General features: G+C 37.4%; 1 protein-coding gene across 1 annotated transcript; it reads right to left on the minus strand.

The window, feature by feature from the left end:
• Positions 1–1,484: 1,484 nt before the first annotated feature.
• LOC149414735 (nitric oxide-associated protein 1) lies at positions 1,485–4,594 on the minus strand. Its single transcript, XM_089643157.1, has 2 exons — positions 3,436–4,594; positions 1,485–3,327 (listed from the first exon to the last, which is right to left on the minus strand). Exons 1-2 carry the CDS (start codon positions 4,426–4,428, stop codon positions 2,104–2,106), a joined length of 2,217 nt encoding a protein of 738 aa, XP_089499283.1. The 5' UTR covers positions 4,429–4,594; the 3' UTR covers positions 1,485–2,103.
• Positions 4,595–22,078: the final 17,484 nt, after the last annotated feature.

The following is a 22,078-nucleotide window of genomic DNA, read 5'->3' on the forward strand; positions in this document are numbered from 1 at the left end:
CAGATTATTTTTTATTTAAAAATAATGCATTCCAAAAACGGGTTCATATGTATATTTTTTTTACTCTAAAGAACGATTTGGTATTGATCGTTTGGTATAGAAAAGATGGGACGGACATTCCAACTGATTCTTTCTGGCTGCCTTCTGTCAACTCTATAAAGAAAAAGTTTGTACTATTTCTTATAAAAAGTTTTTGCCACTCAAGATATTTTGAGAAAAACCTTTTTTATTTAACATTTGAGTTTTCACTAATAATTTGATGTAAATTTTGAGCTATTCTCTTGTTTTTTTTATCAATGATTGATTTGAAATTTACCGTACGGTGGCATTTCTCATAAGATTAAATTAAAAGAACCAGGAACTATATTTAAACTTAACGAATAAATCTTATTTTACAATTGAAAAAAATATGTTAACTTTTATTTAGATCATTGTTTGACGCAACCTATAAAATATTGTGTAAGCTCATTTAGATTATAATTATTATGGTTAAGTATTGTTTGTTGTAAATAATGAATTATATTAAACAATGTGACCGTCCATTAGTGCTACCTTTGTACATTCTCTTTTGTATTGTATTTTAATACACGATGTATCTCGTAGCTTGAAGTATTTACTGGCCAAGTATTGTGGCTTATAAATATTAATGATTGAATAAACAAACAAACAAACCATTTCTGATATTAATTTTTTTTGTATTATAGAAACACAACCCTAAATTAACAAAAGGATGATTTATAGTATTTGCAATATCTGATTTCACAATATGTTTAACAAGTTGAGTTATTTTTAATTTAAAAATAAGGAAAATCATCCTGCGGGTCAGAAAGGAATCGACAAAAACCGAGTGCTGTAAAGACGCGGGAAATGTTGCATGGTCTCCGCAGACAGCAGATAAGCTATATAGCTCAGTAAACTGTCGATGTTGCAGATTTCTGTTGTCAGTATTGCAGATCTATTACCAGCTTTACGCTGAATGTCGTTTTATCATCTGTCAAATTCAGACATGCATCGAGTACTATATTCAGGTCGAAGTCTCTTAAAAATCTCCGTTATCAATTGAAGATTGATGTCTCGCTCCATGTTTGTTTTTGTGCATAATTTGATTGCGAACACGACTGAATGGCGGTAGCGCTTAAATGTCAACAACAAGCTGGTGAGTCAAGTCTATCACCGAGTGGAAGAGGTTGGGGAATGTTTTGCGATGTTATTAACGTGCCTAAATAATAAATTCTCAAGAATATTTTTAAATTATTTTACTGACAAAAATAAATGTTATTGATAAAAATGATAATGAGAAGTTCGTTGTGTGATATCGGCGGTGAGTCTCTTGCCCCACAACCCGTGGGCCCTGTCTGCAGACCCCACTAGAAATATGTATATGAATCGGTTGGCTCTCGGAAAACTGCATTTGGTTTTTGACGATTCTTTACCAACCCGTGGGACAGCTGCTTTCCTTCCTTCTCTCCAAATAAGAATCCAGCTTTAAATTGGTTTATATTTATTATTATTTACATCTTAGAAAAAATAATTAGGTTCAGACTTTAATTCAACAAATTCATATAAATATATCCATCTGCACACTTCATACGCAGGCATTATTTCAGAAACCTACAAGAGAATACAGAATAAGTCGGGCCAGTAGTCTCACAGAATTTGAACAATTCATCAAATTTCAAAGTTAATTTTCAAGTTCTATAAAGCTTCTGTTCAAGTTTTGTAATTATATCATCATTGGCCAGTTGTTTCCCATAACTGAAATAATAACATAACTTGAAAATTAACTTAACTAAATAATTAAATTTGATGAATTGTTCAGATTCTGTTTAAAATTCTAAACTTATCGATCATCTATATAAATAAAAATGTTAATTTGTTCAAAATCTTAAACCTCCGAAGGTTCTTCACCGATTGCTTTGAAATTTTGACACAACGTTACATTCGAATATGGTTGTTTTTATATATTCCTATATTATATAAAAACAGTGCCATCTGTTGGACGTAAAAGCAACACGCACTATTGTTTCTCTATCTGCACAGACAGATTGAGACACAGCAACACGTGGCAGTGCAAAATAATAATTTAAAGCCAGAAAGCACAGATCAGTGATATCCCCTGCAGTAAGAACTCCCCACATTGTAGGCCGGAGTTCCCTGCACTCTTTTCCCCTTCATCTTGGACGCGTGTTGTATTAGAGCAGGCTGCCTCACATGAATTCCTCTGCCTTCTGGAGTCCAAGCCCGCAGGGAGAACTCGTGCTTGTGTTCCCCGGACACCGCCACCCAGCCGGCAGACGACAACACAACATCCACCACTGCCTTCGTCCACCCTTCAGGCGTTCCCGTGATAGTCTTCTCCCAACATTTTAACTCTGGCCAGTTTGACATGCGTTCGTCATTTCCTCTCGGAACTGCAAAGTAATCCGTTCCCAGCAATTCCGAGTAAACTTCGTCAGCATGCTTCGTTTTGCAAATCGTCACCGGCAGATGGCGCGATGAAAACACAGTAAACTGAAGAGCCTTTTCACATTCAACGAAGTCTATTCTCGCGAGTCCAGCGATAAACATCGTCGTGCCTTTGTGAAGATGAAAAGTGCGCGGGCGGATCACCGCTTTGGGCAGCGTCAGCATCAGCTCTTCCACCGTGAGAAGTGTTATAATCTGATCAGGATGAACCACTCCGGGAGTATCGTAGCACCACTTGCTATCTTTATAGGCGTCAGAATGTTCAGGGATTCCCATGGGTTGGCTGGCTTGTACGAACCCAGATTGCATCGTGTAGGAAAAGCCGTCGACAGCCGGATCCACAAACTTATCTGGGTTTACAAAGGTTCTTCCAATATGACCGATGAGGGTGGCGTATTTAGGATTGTGGGTGTCTTTAGCCATCATCTGCCTGTGTTTAGTTTCCGCCACCCTTTCGGCTCTCTCTGCGTGCAGTCTCCGGGCTCGCGCGGTGACGCGCCAGTCCACCGGGCGCAGGATGGGGAATTTCAAGAGATTCAAAGTGGTGCCGGGCCATAGACTGATGGTGGCTCTCTGCATTAAGTCAATTGCTTTTTCTTTGCAGTAATCAGACTGCAGAAGAGCGTTAAACAGAGTGCTCTTGCCGACGTTGGTGCAACCTATGAGATACACATCTCCCTGATACTTCCAGATGCTCTGAAGCTGCGTGATGAACTCTTCCACTCCGTAGCCCGTTTTGGCGGAGATGAGAGACACGTACTTGATGTTGGCCTCAGAGATGGAACTGTTCTTTATAGAATCGTGGAGACAATGGCGGATGTGCGTCAGATATCCCTTGCTGTCCTCCGGTAACAGATCCACCTGAACAAAAATAAAACAACATTACTTTCTTGTCACATTTCATTCAAATATTTAATGTGAATTGTGGCAGATAACACAGTTTTAGGAAGAGAAAATAGAATTCTGTACTTTGTTGCCCACGATCATGACAGGCCTCTTGGTACCGATTATTTCCATAACATCAGGCCACACGGAGCAAGGGAAGTCCAGCAAATCCACCATCAGCACGACCAGCGCACGCTTGGGCCGGATCTGCTTCAGCAGCTCGGGGTAGTCAGCGGGGTCCGACGTCACGTTGAGAGCCACGTTGTACTTGTCCAGGAAGTGGCAGCGCTGGCAGGTTATCTCATGCAGTTGGTTCTTGGTGCGCCCTAGAAAGATCTCACTGGGGATGTATCCGGGAATGGAGGTATCCTTGCAGTGCAGTAAGGAACCACAGCCGCCACACTTCACGCTGCTCACCTCGATGTAGGGGTTCGGCGTTCCGTACTGAGTCTGTATTTTACCCTTCTCAATAGTTTTTTTAAAGTATTCTTCGTCGTCAGTCGGAGATTTTTGTTCAGAATCAAAACTGGAGTAGCTTGATTGATTGGAATAATTGAGTACATCTTTGCTAATTTCTGTGTTTGCAATGGCTGAATCATCGAAATAATCGTAGTCTGTCATCCAATCCTCGGGTGCTTTTCGTGTAGTTATAGTTCTCGATTTGGGGTTTGGTTGGTAGGGAAAATTGGCGGTATCTTTGGGTGAAGATATTTCTTCCGCTTCTGGTGTGTAATTTATTTCTGATAGTGTTTTTTTGTTGGTGAAATACTTTAATGAGATGGGTAGCGGTGATGTGCGTTGTTTTAGGTCCAGTTCTCTTTTTTCTTCTCGTTTGGAGTAGAATAGACCTCTATAATTTTGTCTTTTGCCATAACTGAGACCCTGATATTCCAAATATGAATTAAAAATTAATTTATCGTGTATGTGTCCGGTTCTCTGGTCTTCGTTTTGATTGCGTGCATCTCGGCCTTTATCTTTCCCTGTTTCGGGAACTTCAGAATGATTTAGGAAAGTAGCATACACCCTATGATGTTTTTGATAATATAACCTCAAAAAAGTTTTTCCCGTTTTGAGCATTTTAGAATGAATTGGGAACACTTAACACTACATTCGTTCTATTTATAAATTCTGTATAATTCACTCTCTGTGGCTACTTTTCTAGAATACTAAAAATATTTTGATATTATGAATAGCAATTACGGCGCAACGCGCTGCACCATAGATATACACTCACCGCCATAAATAAACCACTCTGCGCTGACAGTTGACAGATCATCAGGGTTGCCAATAGGTATATTCTAAAATACCCACAATAGAGGTTCAAAATTCCCAAATTGGGAGAACAAAATAGCAATTCCCCTCAATTTCCCCACAAGTTCCTTTCCCTCCAAAATGAAACAAAATTCTATTGAAATTTACATTTCTAATTAAGTCATTTTCAGATTTTCTCTTCAGGCTTAAAAAATAGAAATTTCTTTAAAACCTTGCTGCCGAAGAAAACGAAATAGTAGTAAGTTCTCACTTGTAATAACTTGCTGACAAACTGCTTGGGCAGTTTAGAGGGTATAAATAATAATTTTTACAAAAATGGTAAATATAATTGTTCAATATGGCTAAAATACCCGCAATAGTTGTTCAAACTCTACACAAGTTCCTTTGAAAACTCTCCACAAGTTCCTTGAAATTAGCAAATTATATTTTCAATATTTGGTCATATTCGGATTTTCTTTTTCGTTTGGGCTTTAAAAATAGAAATTTGAATGAAAAGTTACTGCTAAAAAACTAAATCATAGTTACATTACAACAATTATTGCAAATATTTTTTTCAAAATGGTTGGATAGTCAAGAAATACCGAACACTTGAAAAATTCCCGCAATTTGAGGGATTCCCCACGAATTTGCAACTTGCAGATCATTTCATAGCAATTTAGTGATGGTTAGAAAGTTTTTAACTACTGAAGAAACTGATGGTATGCCCAAAAATTTTATTACCCTAGATTTCAGACGGAAATTTCTCTACACTTCGTACCTTCTACAAAATTTTCCGGAATATTTCGACATTTTCACGGAATGTATCAAAACTTACCTGGAATATTTGAAATTTCCCAAGAATTTTACCTCATTTCGTCAATATTTCATTTTTTCCCCAGATTGTTGTGCTTTTATCAATTTCCCTAAAAAATATTTTTCTCCACCACAGCTATGGAAATTTATGGGGATACGGTAAGTACATTGCCATGGCAACTTTTTGGTCAGTAGGTACTGCGAGAGTGGTATATTTATGGGTACTGCAATGGTACTGCAAGAGTGGTTTGTGGTACTGCATTTGCAAAAAAACGGACAAAGCCAATGTTCTTTTCGGAAAAAAAGGAATTGTGCCGCTCGAAAGCTTCTCAAGATTGAGTTGAAGTTCGAAAGGAACGATCTCGATCGCTTCTCACTAGGTATCAGAGGCGGATTTGCCCTTAGGCCTATGTAGGCCCGGGCCTAGGGCGGCCAGGTATTAGGGGCGGCCAATCTTGACAAAAAAGTCACAGATGATAACAAGAAATGACTTCCTAAGTACCTAAATATTGTACGTACGAAATAGCGATATGCAAGAGCGTGTTCACACACAGCACACAGCGCGCCCCCACGCCCCGCAGCCGCCCTCGCCACACCTATCATGCTCCGTCGCTCGCCCGCTCGCGTATTTCCAATCCCTACCGTGATTCAGTTGCGCTAGTGTGCTAGTGAACCGCGTTAGGTATTGTTATGCATAATAGCGTTTTCACACACAGAGCTATAATATGCGTGGGATGGCGTATTTCAGCATATCGCTCGCCATACTTTCCAATTTGGAATGTACGGCCAGCTTCTTCTTCTTCTTCCTAGCACTATCCCAACTCATTGCCTAGGTAGGCTGTTGGGGTCGGCTCTTCTCGTTCTCAGGTTATAGCTTCTTCGGTTCTGAGTGTCGCTTTCATCTAGGCCGTTTCTTTGTAGGATTTTGGAGCATCGGGTCTTCCAGGAGTTCTTTGGTCTACCTCTAGATGACTGTCTTTGAAGCTCTATAGACATTGCCTGCTTCACTGTGTGGTCTGGTGGTCTCCGTCTTATGTGCCCATACCATCTTAACTGTCGTTCCTCTAGCTTACTGTTTATGTCAGTGACACCCAGGCTACCACGAATGCGTGAGCTTTTAATTTTATCTTTTAATGATACTCCTGCCGTCCATCTAAGCATTTGCATTTCTGCTGATTCGAGTTGCCTAGAGTAGGAGTTGTACATAGTCCAGCATTCGGAGCCATACATTATCGCGGGTCTAACAATAGTCTGGTATGTCTTTCCTTTAAGTTTTATTGGCATTTTCGTGTCGCACAAAATTCCTGTTACGGATCTAAATTTCATCCATCCCACTCCTATCCTATGGTTGACATCCGCTGCACATCCTCCGTCTCTGTGGATGAGTGAGCCCAGATACTTAAATGAGTCACAGTTGGCTAATGTTACTCCATCCAATTGCATCGAAGGAGTTACAGCATTTGGGTCTTCAAATGGTAAATACAAATATTCCGTCTTTTTCCTGCTAATTTTTAGTCCATTATCCTCCAGTACGGCCAGCGATATGCCGAAATACGCCATCCCACGCATATTATAGCTCTGTTTGAACACGCTCTTAATCACCTTACAAAAGCTATAATAAATAAATAAATCAGAGATTATAAAATAATGGGGGGGGGGGTGGAGGAACAGGTCCATATGATGGGTACTGAGAAAGGGGCGGCTACATGGTCTGGGGCCTAGGGCGGCCAAGTCTGCAAATCCGCCTCTGCTAGGTATAAGATATTAGTTCGTAGTATATCTATGTTACACAGATATTTGAATAAAAGAATCGATTTTTTTTTCAACAGTTAACAGTTTCTGGCTTTCACCATTCAGATGCTGTAGGCCATCATTTCAAATTATGGGAAGGTGAATTTAAATTATTTTTTTTTATTGGCAAATTTCAACATTATATGGAAGATTGGAGTCGAATTCAGACTTAGAAGAGATGAAGTTTGTCAGTAACAATGTGATAGGCAGAAGAGAATGATAAAAAACTTCGTGGACGCCCGAGGAAGACAAGACACACTATCTATGCACTGAAATTTTAATTAGAGTCGATCTAATGTAGTTTTTTTAACACTAACGATGGGGTGTACTGGAGTAAATCATGATAGTAAGAGTCAGAGAAGCCCGAGGAAGATATGGCGCGATCAAGTGAAATAAATACTAACGTATGATACAATTAGGCGAATGTGATGAACGGAGAAAGGGGTGTGAGCAGAATTTATGACGTGGAAGTGAATTATTGGACAAGTCGAGGACTCCCAATGAAGTCAGGGAACGATGATTTTGAAATGCCATATTACCGAGATTTCATTTCTGATTCCAGTTCAGAACATAATTCTTAGAACGAACCCGTAGATCCTGAGAAAAATGCTTCCATAATTGGAACCCAAGTCTTGAATTTGTGCCCTTTATATGGTGATTTTTTCACAAATGCCACATTACCGAGATTTAGTTACTGATTCCACATCAGAACATCATTCTTAGTGCGAATCCGAAATGTCAGTCCGTTCGGCACCATAGATCCTGAGAAAACGGCTTCCAAAATTCGAATACATGTGTATTTGTGCCCGTAAAAATGACGAATCTTACACAAAAATGCCACATTATTGTTACTGATTCCACTTCAGAATATAATTCTTAGTACGAATACGAAATTTCAGTCCGTTCGACACCATAGATCCTGAAAAAACGGCTTCCATAATTTTAATCCAAGTCTTGCATTGGTGCCCGTTAAAATGGCGATTTTTTCACAAATGCCAGACTTTCCAGATTTTGTTACTGATTCCACCTCATAACATACTTCTTAGGCGAATCCGAAATTTCAGTTCGTTCGGCACCATAGATTATGAGAAAAAGGCCCTCAAATTTGGAACCCAAGTCTTGCATTGGTGCCGGTTACAATAATTATTTTTCACAAATGCCACATTACCCAGATTTTGTTACTGATTCCACTTCAAAACTGAATTCTTAGTAGGAATACGAAATTTCAGTCCGTTCGGCACCATAGATCCTGAGAAAACGGCCCTCAAATTAGAATGCAATTTTCTCCTTATGACCGGACCTCTTGGCCTTAGTATCAAGGACGGGTTGTTTCGAAGAATTTTAACAGTTCATCATAATTCAACGTTCATTTTCGGGTTTTGTGAAAGTCTTATTCAAGTGCTGTTATTATATTATTATAGGTTAGTTGCTTGAAAGAACTGAAATAAAAACAGAATTTGAAAAAATCTTTCACATTTTTCAATATTTGAAATTTGATGAATTGTTCAAATTCTTATGCATCCGTAAAAATGACGATTTTTACCCAAAAGTTAAATTATGCATATTTTGTATGTGAATCCACTTTACACAATAATTATTAGGAGGATACCAACATTTCGTTTCGTTCGGCGCCTTAGAGCCAGAGAAAACGGCTTTCAAAGTACGAACCCAAGCTTTGCATTTGTGCCTGTAAAAATGAAGGTTTTTCTGAACAAACAACTTAAATATATAGGGATATAGGAGATATCATCATTGAATCCACTTCAGATCATGATTCTTATAGCCTAGGATCCCGATTCAGCAAACCCCACGTCGTCACACATATGAAACTATACTTTGTAGTGAGAATAGACGTATAATAAGCCTTAAAAAAGTTGGACTGCCGGTGCGCCTCTTCCGGGGAAATAGTAGTTTCGCAGTCATGGAAATAGTGAGCGATTTTTTTCGTAAAAAACATCATAAGTTACATGAACGGGAATGGTTTCTTACGATAGGGGTCGATTAGTAGATGAAAAAAACATCATAAGTTACATGAACGGGAATGGTTTCTTACGATAGGGGTCGATTAGTAGATGAAAAAAACATCATAAGTTACATGAACGGGAATGGTTTCTTACGATAGGGGTCGATTAGTAGATGAAAAAAACATCATAAGTTACATGAACGGGAATGGTTTCTTACGATAGGGGTCGATTAGTAGATGAAAAAAACATCATAAGTTACATGAACGGGAATGGTTTCTTACGATAGGGGTCGATTAGTAGATGAAAAAAACATCATAAGTTACATGAACGGGAATGGTTTCTTACGATAGGGGTCGATTAGTAGATGAAAAAAACATCATAAGTTACATGAACGGGAATGGTTTCTTACGATAGGGGTCGATTAGTAGATGAAAAAAACATCATAAGTTACATGAACGGGAATGGTTTCTTACGATAGGGGTCGATTAGTAGATGAAAAAAACATCATAAGTTACATGAACGGGAATGGTTTCTTACGATAGGGGTCGATTAGTAGATGAAAAAAACATCATAAGTTACATGAACGGGAATGGTTTCTTACGATAGGGGTCGATTAGTAGATGTAAAAAACATCATAAGTTACATGAACGGGAATGGTTTCTTACGATAGGGGTCGATTAGTAGATGAAAAAAACATCATAAGTTACATGAACGGGAATGGTTTCTTACGATAGGGGTCGATTAGTAGATGAAAAAAACATCATAAGTTACATGAACGGGAATGGTTTCTTACGATAGGGGTCGATTAGTAGATGAAAAAAACATCATAAGTTACATGAACGGGAATGGTTTCTTACGATAGGGGTCGATTAGTAGATGAAAAAAACATCATAAGTTACATGAACGGGAATGGTTTCTTACGATAGGGGTCGATTAGTAGATGAAAAAAACATCATAAGTTACATGAACGGGAATGGTTTCTTACGATAGGGGTCGATTAGTAGATGTAAAAAACATCATAAGTTACATGAACGGGAATGGTTTCTTACGATAGGGGTCGATTAGTAGATGAAAAAAACATCATAAGTTACATGAACGGGAATGGTTTCTTACGATAGGGGTCGATTAGTAGATGAAAAAAACATCATAAGTTACATGAACGGGAATGGTTTCTTACGATAGGGGTCGATTAGTAGATGACAAAAAATAGGCCTGCCAACTAGAGGTGGGTCCTGTGTGTACTTTTCGTTATAATACCTAGTAAAAATACTGGTTACAAAATACTTGGGGATAATATCTGGGACTTGGGATTGGGACGGAGAGTAACGGGGACCTGAGGCGTGCTGAGCACTGAGCAGGGAAGTGGTAGGGAGGGGAGAAACAAGCAGGAATAACAGATAATAATAAGTTTGCAAGATTTTTATAGGTACTTTCGTAGTGTAAGATAGTTTACATAATTTTATATATCGGAGTAGGTAATAGACACTACGTTTGGAGTAATTTTAAGTACATTAATGTTTTCAAAAATAATGTATTGTGTAATTGGGGAGCACGGGACTAGTTTTTCTCACAGATATTTACAATAAAAAAATAAAAATTTCCGAGCAATCCGATCGGATGTGCGAGCCTTTCAATGAAGATTTTTCTGTAAAAGTAACTGAAAAGGCTTGGGTTCGAACTTTGAAAGCCGTTTTATCCGGGTATGGCGCCAACGGACTATTTTGGTATCCATCTAAGAATTATTTTCTGAAGTGGAATCATTTACAAAATATGCATAAAGTAGCATTTGTGGAAAAATCTTTTTTTTTTGCGCGCACAAATCCGAGGCTTGGTTCAAACTTTGAAAGCCGTTTTCGCGGGCTCTACTGGGCCGAACGGAATGAAATTTTGGGTACCGACTCAGAATTATGGTCTTAAGTGGATTCAATTATAAAATCTCAGTAAAGTTACGTTTTCGGAAAAATCTTCATTTTTAAGGGCACAAATGCAAGTTCAAACTCTCATTGCCATTTTCTTGGGCTCTACGGCGCTAAATACAGATAAATTTATTTTATGTTACAATCTATCGTTTGGATATTTTTAAGATTCTAGAAGTAAAGGGCACGACAAAGTTGAATTGTGCTGCAAACACGGCAGTGTGTTTATGAACATATAAACCATTTATAAAAGAAAAACAGTTTTACAAGCCTCGAAGATAGTTTACTTAAGAAAAAACATCGCTTCGTTTCTATTAATATTTCATAAAAAATGGATTGAAGTCGGAAGAAGTACTTTAAAAATGAAGTTTAAACACGCAAAATGGCTTATCACAGTTATTATTCTTCCTGTAGTGATGCGTGATGAGGGACTACACGGTAGACTAGAAAAAAATTGTTTATGCTCGTCAAAAAGCAAAACAAAAAAAATAAATGTCTTCTAAATTCTCGAAGTCCACAAATGAATTTTTGCCCAAACGAGCAACGAAGATGGAAAATATTATGAAGGATCATAATTTAAAACCAATCCCATATTATATAACCCCGGGAAGCTCTAGCTTTCGTAATTAACAGTAAATTCACCAAGCAGCAATATCTTATTATACGAAATGGGGCAAAAAAACAGTGAGCAAATATTTATCCCCTCATTTTTTTTTTTTGCAACAATAACATTTGGCTGTCATCAGTTGTTTTGTTTTGCTCTATCTAAAATTAATTTTTTTCCATTCTATTTTGTTTTCTGGCCAAAAAAAAAGTGTAGTGTGTTGTGCCTTGAGGTTTCTTCTCCCTTCTGATCTTCCAGGAGTCACTTTTCGCTGCTGATTTCCAGATATTTATAAACTTTTTTACTTCTGTCATTTTTCATACTATTATTGTAGTTGTTTACTGTTGTGAATAATGGAGGGAGATTTCCCTCCTGGACCCCCTACAAAGCCCCCAGATCCCTCTCCGGACCCCCCAGACGGGGAAAATGTAGAAATTTCTGACAGTAATTCTGTCATTTTGACTTCTACCAAAAAAAGGAAATTTACTCCTTCTTCCCCAATAAAACTTGACTCGCCTTCGACTTCACAGTCCCCACCAGCACTTTCTCAACTTCCTCCAACAAACTTTTATTCTCCTCATTCCCGTGGCCCATTCATAGTATACGCCCAAAAAACTGAGCAAGGAAAAACCATCCACCCTCTTGAATTTGGCAAATTCCTATCAAATAGCAAGAATCTTTCAATCAAGCCTGGAGGTGTAAAAGCCGAGGGTCGCTTCCGAATCTCCGTCGAATTCCTCTCAGGGTCAGCTGCCAACAGTTTCATCAAAAATATCTTCATTTCATCTAATTCAAAGTTCAAGGCATATATCCCTACTTTCAATGTCACTCGCATGGGCTTGGTCAGAGGTATCTCGACCGATCTGTCCATCGAAGAAATTCTGTCTTCACTTTCAACCCCCCAACACATTGGCAATCCCATAAAAGCCAGGAGGCTAAATTACAAGGACTCCTCTGAGGGTATAATTTCTTGGAAGCCCTCCCAATCTGTCGTTATCACCTTTGAAGGTCAATCTCTTCCCTCCCATATATATTTATTCTTCAACTCATTACCAGTTGAAATGTATACTTATCCCACCACTCAATGTTTCAATTGCTGCCGTTTTGGTCATACCAAAGCTGCATGCAGATCTCAACCCAGATGTTTTAAATGTGGAGAAAACCACGCAGCTGACCAATGTCCTTCTTCATCCTCACCTAAATGTTTTAACTGCTCAGGCTCACATACAGCTATCAACACATCTTGCCCAGAACAATCTCGCCAAAAAAATATTAAAATTTCTATGGCCTCTCAGAACTTGTCTTTTCTGCAGGCTTCTAAACTATTCCCGCCTGTCAAAAAATCATTTGCTGAGGCTTTATCCAGCAACTCCTCATCCAACTCTCTTCCCTCCACTACAACAACTTCTTCTCGTTCAACTAAATTCACATACAAAAACGCTATCTCTAAACCGGCTCCTGGATACGATCAGCCACAACACAACTCACTACTCTTAAATCCCAATGGTTCACCTCTTTCAAATGCCACAAATGGGTGTGCAAATAATTATAATCCGTCCTCAATGAACTCTCTTAAACTTTCTGAAAAACTCTCCCAAGACAATTCTTCATTTATCCAAACTCTTATTATGCTTCTAATTGACCTTATTTCTTCTCAAACTAATCTACCGTCCAACGCTGCTACTATTATTTCCACATTAAAATCATTTATTCAAAATGACTCTTCAGGATGTCAGAATACTTCAGTGGAATAGCCGAAGTGCTATTTCTAACAAATCTGATCTCCTTAACCTATTAAATTCCAACATTATTTCTTTGGCTGCTATCTCGGAGACTTGGTTTACTCCATCCACCCACTTTAATGTGGGAGGGTATTCCTGTCTCCGCGACGACCGCCCGGAAGGTTCGGGCGGCGGTGCTGCCCTTTTTATTAAAAAATCCATATCATTTTCCCCAATAAATAATATCAAACCCCCCAATGCTGACTTTCAAATGGTTGCAGCTAAAATAAAGGACACATCCTTTATTTCAGTCTATCTTCCCCCAACAGCCCACTTCAATAAACAAACTTGGTTGCAAATTGTAAGTCAACTAAGCCCTCCTTTCTTTATATTAGGCGATTTTAATGCCCATTCCCCCGTCTGGGGTTCTGCTTTCTCCGACCGAGATGGTCGAAGTGTGATGGATTTCCTAGATCAATCCAACCTTTTCCTTTTGAATGACGGATCTCCTACTAGGATCTCACGCCCCAGCACAAACCCCAGTGCAGTGGATCTATCGATATGTTCTACTAGTCTGGCTTCTCTCTCCTCGTGGGTGGTGTCCCCCGACCCTTGCTCCAGTGATCATTTCCCAATCACCATTACTTATCAAACTTCTTTCCAATCAGACAAGTCTCATATTTCGACAAAAATTAAAACGAAACACACCAAATGGGATGAATTTAACTCTCATATGGACAAGTTCCTATTAAATTCACCCGCCACCGATATATTTTCCGTCAAAGATGATTATAATAACTTCAAATCAATGCTCATAACTGCAATAAATAAATCAAATCCTCCCCCTAAAACTAAATCTCTCAAAAAACTCCCTCCAACTCCCTGGTGGGATGAGGAATGTTCCAAAGTAGTAAGAATTCGGAAAGCTAAATCTCTTTCCTATCGTTACAATATGACTATGGAGAACTATCTTATATACAAAAATGCTGAATCCAATGCCAAAAGGGTATTGAGGTCAAAAAAAAGATCTGGGTGGTACAACTTCTGCAGTTCAGTATCTCCGAACACTCCAATTTCGGAAGTTTGGTCTATGATCCGAAGATTTAGATCCTCCTTCAGTTCACCATCTCCTCGAGCGTCTCATTCTAAATGGATCGATGAATTTTTGGACAAAATTGCCCCCCCTTCTGTACCTAACTTAGATGAAATAACGCCCATCTATAATACTCCTATGTCTAATCATTGGCTAGACTCTCCGTTCACCTTAATTGAGCTAAAAAATTGTTTATCAACAGTCAAGGACTCATCTCCAGGCAGAGATGGTATACCTTACAGCATAATCAAAAATAGTAATGATAATGTTCTAAACCACTTCTTAAGCATCTTAAATAAAATCTTCCAGACTGGTATAATGCCTGATGACTGGAGTTGTCAAATAATCATCCCTATTTTAAAAACAAACAAATCACCAAATTCTGGATCCAACTACAGGCCAATCGCTCTTTCATCCACCCTCAGTAAACTTTATGAAAAATTAATTAAAAACCGATTAGAATTTTTTGTCGAGAGTAAACAGCTTCTCTCTCCATCTCAATTTGGATTTAGGAAAAAAAAATCCACTCAAGATAACCTTGCCATCATCAGTACTGATATTAATTTATCAATTTCTAAACAGGAAGTTTGTCTTGCCGTCTTTATAGATATAGAAGGCGCCTTTGACAATGTTTCCATCCCAATCTTGAAAAAAAAACTTCTAGGCCTTGGCCTTCCCCCCATGTTTGTTCAATCTATTATTAATCTATTTCTAGATAGAAAAATTTTCATTGAACTTCCAGATATTTTTCCTCAAAGTAGGTCTATTTGGAAGGGTTTACCACAGGGCGATGTATTGTCCCCCTTACTGTATAATATATACACATATGATATGCATGTCGCTATTCCCCCACAAGTAAAAGTTATTGAGTTCGCAGATGACATAGCTTTCTTCTTATCATCCAAAATCATCCCTCTCGCCGTCAAATATCTTAACGAAGCCATGAATGCCCTTTGCACATGGCTCACGTTAAATGGTCTTGAACTTTCAATCCAAAAGACTCAGTGTGTCACCTTCTCAAATCGCCATAAAACCCCCCCGTTCAAATTTTATTTAAAAATTCTCCAATCCCCAACGCTTCTGAAGTAAAATTTTTGGGAGTAACATTTGATAGGAAACTTAAATGGTCTTCCCATATTAATAATTTAGTTACTAAATGCGAAAAAAATTTAAATATCATCAGATCATTATCTGGCGTTTGGTGGGGTGCTCACCCTACTTGCATTAAGTTGCTTTACAACGCACTTATTCGAAGCCATCTTGACTATGCCTGCCCACTTTTTAGTACTGCCTCAAAAAATGTACTTGATAAATTAGACAAAATTCAATCTAAATCTTTGCGAATTATAACTGGAGCGATGCAATCGTCACCCATCAATTCCCTTCAAGTAGAATGTTCTGATCCTCCTCTTTATTTAAGGCGTCAACTATTTGCTGACAAATTTGTTCTTAAATGTTTAAATTCTAAATGTCATCAGGTTATCCCCAGCGTCTCGTTGTTCATTCACTCAACTCATTCATCTACAATCAGAGCTTCAACTAAACCTCTTCCTGACATCTGTAAAAATTTTAAGTCTCTCTCAGAGCTTCACATTATCCAAAATGATCTACTTCCCTTATACAAATTAAAATATAGTCACGTCACCCTATCCCCAACAATAATAGAAGGGATCGGAATCCTTAAAAGTCATTCCAATCTCCCGGCCCGAACTGTCAATAATATGTTCAATGACATTATTTCATCTAAATGGCCCAACTTTTCTCTTTTATTTACTGATGGATCCAAATCTCCCGACTCTCCTAACTGTGGTATAGGTATTAACGTTTACCACAATAATTCTAATGACAGAATATTTCATTCAATTTCAAATCAATTTTCAATATTTTCAGCCGAGTGCATTGCAATAATAGAATCTCTCAAATATATAATCAAAAATAATTTTGAACATTCCCTCGTTCTCTCTGACTCTCTCAGTTCCCTCCAAAAACTTAAATCCAGTCCTCTTCTTCATCCTGATGATCACTTTGTATGCCTTATTCGAGAGATGATAGCCTCCATTCAAAGCTCTGGTAAAACTGTAACTCTGATTTGGATTCCTGGACATGTTGGTGTCATGGGTAATGATATTGCGGATGCCTTGGCAAAACAAGGAGCGTCCAACCCTGTTGTTACCCTCGTAAACCACATTCCCCTATCTGACATTTTTTCCATCATCAAAGATAGATCCCGCAATGTTTGGTCGGAGTATTGGCACATTGCTAGTCAATCCAAGGGAGCCTGCTATGCCTCAATACAAAGGACTATTCCATCAAAACCGTGGTTTCAGCAATTCCCTCATTTTTCCAAAAAAGAAATTTCTTCACTCATTCGAATGAGGATCGGACATTGTTCCGTTCCTTCCCATCTTTTTAAAATTCACGTTGTTGACTCCCCAGATTGTACATTCTGTGGTCTAGAAGTGGGAACTTTAGATCACATATTTTTTGGCTGTCCCTCTCTAAACAAATATCCTCTCTTCTATCAAGCCTTATCTAAAATTGCCTCCCCTCCATTCAACATCTCATCTCTTCTAAGTCTGAACTCGACTCCAATTTTCATTATAATTTTGAAATTTGCCAATTTAAATAAAATTAATATTTAAATTCACCTTTCATTTCTCAATAATTTTAAATGATGGCCAAGAACACCCTTGAAGGGTGAAAGCCAGAAATAATAAGAAAAAAAAAAAAAAAAAAATATTTATCCCTCATACAAAAAAAAATAAAAATCAAGGATGAGTGTTATCCCCAAGAAACAACCATCACTCGTGATAACGGTGAACTCGTGATAAAAATCAGAGAACTTCATACTCGAAAAATAACGCATATCTGCACAAATGAAGATTTTTTTCGTACACTACTTATAAGTTCGGATCCTATAATATCCGGAATAACCACAATATCAACAAAACATTCCGGTGTCTTAAAATTAGTATGGATTCCAGAAGTTCCAGGGAAGAAAATACAGAAGTCTGTTAAAAATCCCACCGTGGAACATTAGCATTTAATAATAGTGACGATAGCGACTCGGCCAGTACTTCATAAACAAAAATGTGTTTCGGTGTTGTTGTTATATATTATGTTAAAAATATAATTTTAACTAATAACTTAAAATAAGTACTTCGTTATGACTTAATCAAACCATTGTACTATATGCAATTAATAAGTAATTAATTTTGTTTGTCGAAAATTCTGTAACAATGGCTACAATAAATGTATATTTTGTAAAAGTATTGTTTTTATTACCTTGTGACCCTTTTTCTATGAAAAAAATATTTTTGTCTAGCTAGATCGGGATTTGGGACCACTAACTTACTTCCGCATAACTTACTTCGAAGTTGTGCAGAACACCCAAACTCCATTTAGGCGCCTGTTAAAACACGATTCCGCAATCAATTCTACTTCAATGCTGTGCAGATTGCCGAAATTCCATTTGTCTAGCGCATTTGTTTTCTAATCTGCACTGCTTTGAAGCAATGCAGATTACTCCACATGCAAGGGGCAAATGCGCCTGTTGTTTAATCCCAAATCCGCTATTTGCCAATGTAGATTGCCTGAACTCGAGTTGAGAGGCGCAATTGATTGGAGCTTACCAAAACACGAACTCGCAATCGAAACTACTTCTAAGCTAAGCAGCTGGTCTGAACTCAAGTTTTAAGGCGCGTCTAATATTCACCTGCCAAAACACGATTCCGCATTCTTTACTACTTCAAAGCTACGCAGGTAGTCTGAACTCAAGTTTTAAGGCGCGTCTAATATTCACCTGCCAAAACACGATTCCGCATTCTTTACTACTTCAAAGCTACGCAGGTAGTCTGAACTCAAGTTTTAAGGCGCGTCTAATATTCACCTGCCAAAACACGATTCCGCATTCTTTACTACTTCAAAGCTACGCAGGTAGTCTGAACTCAAGTTTTAAGGCGCGTTTAATATTCACCTGCCAAAACACGATTCCGCATTCTTTACTACTTCAAAGCTACGCAGGTAGTCTGAACTCAAGTTTTAAGGCGCGTTTAATATTCACCTGCCAAAACACGATTCCGCATTCTTTACTACTTCAAAGCTACGCAGGTAGTCTGAACTCAAGTTTTAAGGCGCGTCTAATATTGACCTGCCAAAACACGATTCCGCATTCTGTACTACTTCAAAGCTACGCAGGTAGTCTGAACTCAAGTTTTAAGGCGCGTCTAATATTCACCTGCCAAAACACGATTCCGCATTCTTTACTACTTCAAAGCTACGCAGGTAGTCTGAACTCAAGTTTTAAGGCGCGTCTAATATTCACCTGCCAAAACACGATTCCGCATTCTTTACTACTTCAAAGCTACGCAGGTAGTCTGAACTCAAGTTTTAAGGCGCGTCTAATATTCTCCTGCCAAAACACGATTCCGCATTCTGTACTACTTCAAAGCTACGCAGGTAGTCTGAACTCATGTTTTAAGGCGCGTCTAATATTCACCTGCCAAAACACGATTCCGCATTCTGTACTACTTCAAAGCTACGCAGGTAGTCTGAACTCAAGTTTTAAGGCGCGTCTAATATTCACCTGCCAAAACACGATTCCGCATTCTTTACTACTTCAAAGCTACGCAGGTAGTCTGAACTCAAGTTTTAAGGCGCGTCTAATATTCATTCTTTACTACTTCAAAGCTACGCAGGTAGTCTGAACTCAAGTTTTAAGGCGCGTCTAATATTCACCTGCCAAAACACGATTCCGCATTCTTTACTACTTTAAAGCTACGCAGGTAGTCTGAACTCAAGTTTTAAGGCGCGTCTAATTTATTTATTTATTTATTGTTTGAAACATTTACAGAGTGTTAAAAATTATTACATTTATATTATTTCGGTGGGAATGTGCACAGATATTAACACCCCAATTAAAAATGTTCACAGCATGCGTAAACAAGGTTTAGTTGATATTAGGCGGAGATAGATGCTAGTAGTGAAAGAAAAAAAAATACAAATATAATAATAATTAAAAATAAATATAAAACATGAATATTAAGTATGAAATATAAAATATAGTAAATGTACAGAGAAAGGATAAGGAAGAAAAGTAAAGAAAATAATAAAGCAATTATATCTCTTAACTGTTCTCCATAACATATCATGGTAGAAGATGGTTGATTTGTTTTTTAAAATATGCGAGACTGTTTGCGAATATATCTATAAGGTCGCATTCAACTGTATTGTACAGACGACACATTCTAGATAGTGGATTGAAATATGCAATATTATTATTAAATATATCAATATGGAATATATTTTGGCTCCTTAAATTATGTCTATTAGGGACTTTAATATGAATATTGCTCAGACAATTAGTGGTAAGAAGTTTATCATGAATAATTTTATATAAACATATTAAGTCTGCAAATTGTCTTCTTTTTTCCAATGTCGTAAATTTGAAGTTTAGTAGACGTTCTTCATAAGATTTGAGTGAGGCATTTAATCCAAGTTTATATGATAACAGTCTTAGGAATTTTTTTTGCACAGATTCAATACTTTTAGAATATTTTATATAATGTGGGTTCCAGATAACACTCCCATATTCCAATTTGCTTCTGACCAACGAGTTGTATAATGTTATAATGGATTGGGGGTATTTAAATGGTTTCGATATTCTATGAATGAATCCAATCATTTTCATTGATTTACTTATAATATCATTTATGTGTACATCAAACATAAACTTTGAATCAAGAGTGATTCCTAGATCTCTTATAGTGGTGACTGCATTTAATCGTACATTATTAATGGAATATGCAAAATCCTTTCGTTTTCTGTTACGAGTAAAAGTAATAATGTAACATTTTTCAATATTTAAAAACATATCGTTTTGAATGCACCAGCTATTTAGTGTGCAAAGGTCTTCTTGAAGCTTAATATGATCAGAATCAGTGGAAATTTTGCGGTAAATCTTGAGATCATCGGCAAATAGAACAAAATCACAGCGTAACATGGGGCCAAGGTCGTTAATAAAGATTAAGAAAAGCAGTGGGCCAAGATTGGACCCCTGGGGTACGCCTGATGTTACAATTATGGGGGGTGATTCGTACCCATTAATAAGTACTAATTGTGTTCTATTTTCTAAGTAAGACTTAAGCCATCTAAAAAGATCACCGTGAATACCTATTCGATCAAGCTTCTGTAGTAGAATAGAATGGTTAACTTTATCAAATGCCTTTTGAAAATCTGTGTAAATGGCATCTACTTGAGTTCTTTCATTGAAAGCATTACAAACATAATCACAAAAGTCAAGAAGATTTGAATTTGTAGATCTGTTGGGAACAAACCCATGTTGATTGATGCATAATTGTGGTTTAAAGTGTGAAAATACAGAAATATATATTATAGATTCAAAGACTTTCGCAAAACAAGATAAAATGCTGATTGGTCGGTAATTTTTCACAAAAGATTTATCACCAGATTTATGTATTGGAACAATATGTGCATTTTTCCACAAGTCTGGGAAAGTTCCTGAAGATAATGATTCATTATATATTAAAAGAAGTGGGTTAATTAACGCGCTGGAACAACATCTTACAAACAAGGGAGGTATTTTATCAGGTCCTGGGCCTTTAGATGTATCGATTTTTTCTAAACAAGATTTAATGGTTTCCTTGCTAACATTGATTTTTCCAAGATTAAATTGGTTGTTTTGTGAAACTTTTGGCATGGCAGTATATAAAAAGGGATTAGATTGAGTATAAACGGATGCGAAATAATTAGAGAAAAGATTGGCAATGTGTTGTCCATTATCTGCAGATATAGAATCCAGGTGCATTAATTTAGGAATGCAATTGGTAGTACGCAACGATTTTGAGTATGTCCAGAAAGCTTTTACATTTACTTTTATGCCTTGTTCAACAGAATTTATATATGATAAATAGCATTCTTTTTGCATTTTTTTCGATCTTTTTCTTAGAATACCAAACTCAGCATAGTCTAGTGGGTTTTTATATTTATTGGCCCGCAGTCTTACTTTATTTTTCTCTTTGAGGAGCTTAATAAGAGACTGACTAAACCATTTGGGGTAGTGATTTCTTATTTGTGTTTTTTTTTTCGGGATATGTTTATCAATAATATCCCACAAAGTATCGTAGAATAATTGTACCTTATTGTTGACATTCGAGTTACTGAAAAGTGAGATCCAATTAACATTTGACAGATCTAGACGACAAGCTTCATAATTTCCTTTCTTAAAATTGTATTTAATAGGGCAATGATTATCTTTTAAGTATTTCAGTTTTTCAAATTTTAAAATCATTTCGAAAGGGGGATGATGATTGTCGACTTTTGATAACCTTGTTGTTCTAGACAGATTAATATTAGTTTCATCACAAAAAAGTAGGTCAAGAATATTAGAATTTCCATTAAGAATATAATTGAATTGGTGAAGGTTACACATTGAGGCCAAGTTGACAACACAGTGAGCTTTATGACTAGTGTAGTTGGACGGAGCTAGTGTTTTGTTGTTATATGCTATGTCAGGTGTCCATTTAATCTCAGGTAAATTAAAGTCGCCGATAATT

This window comes from Hesperophylax consimilis, chromosome 19 (assembly GCF_061612785.1).
Source record: "Hesperophylax consimilis isolate HC1 chromosome 19, BYU_Hcon_1.0, whole genome shotgun sequence".
Lineage (NCBI taxonomy): Eukaryota > Metazoa > Arthropoda > Insecta > Trichoptera > Limnephilidae > Hesperophylax > Hesperophylax consimilis.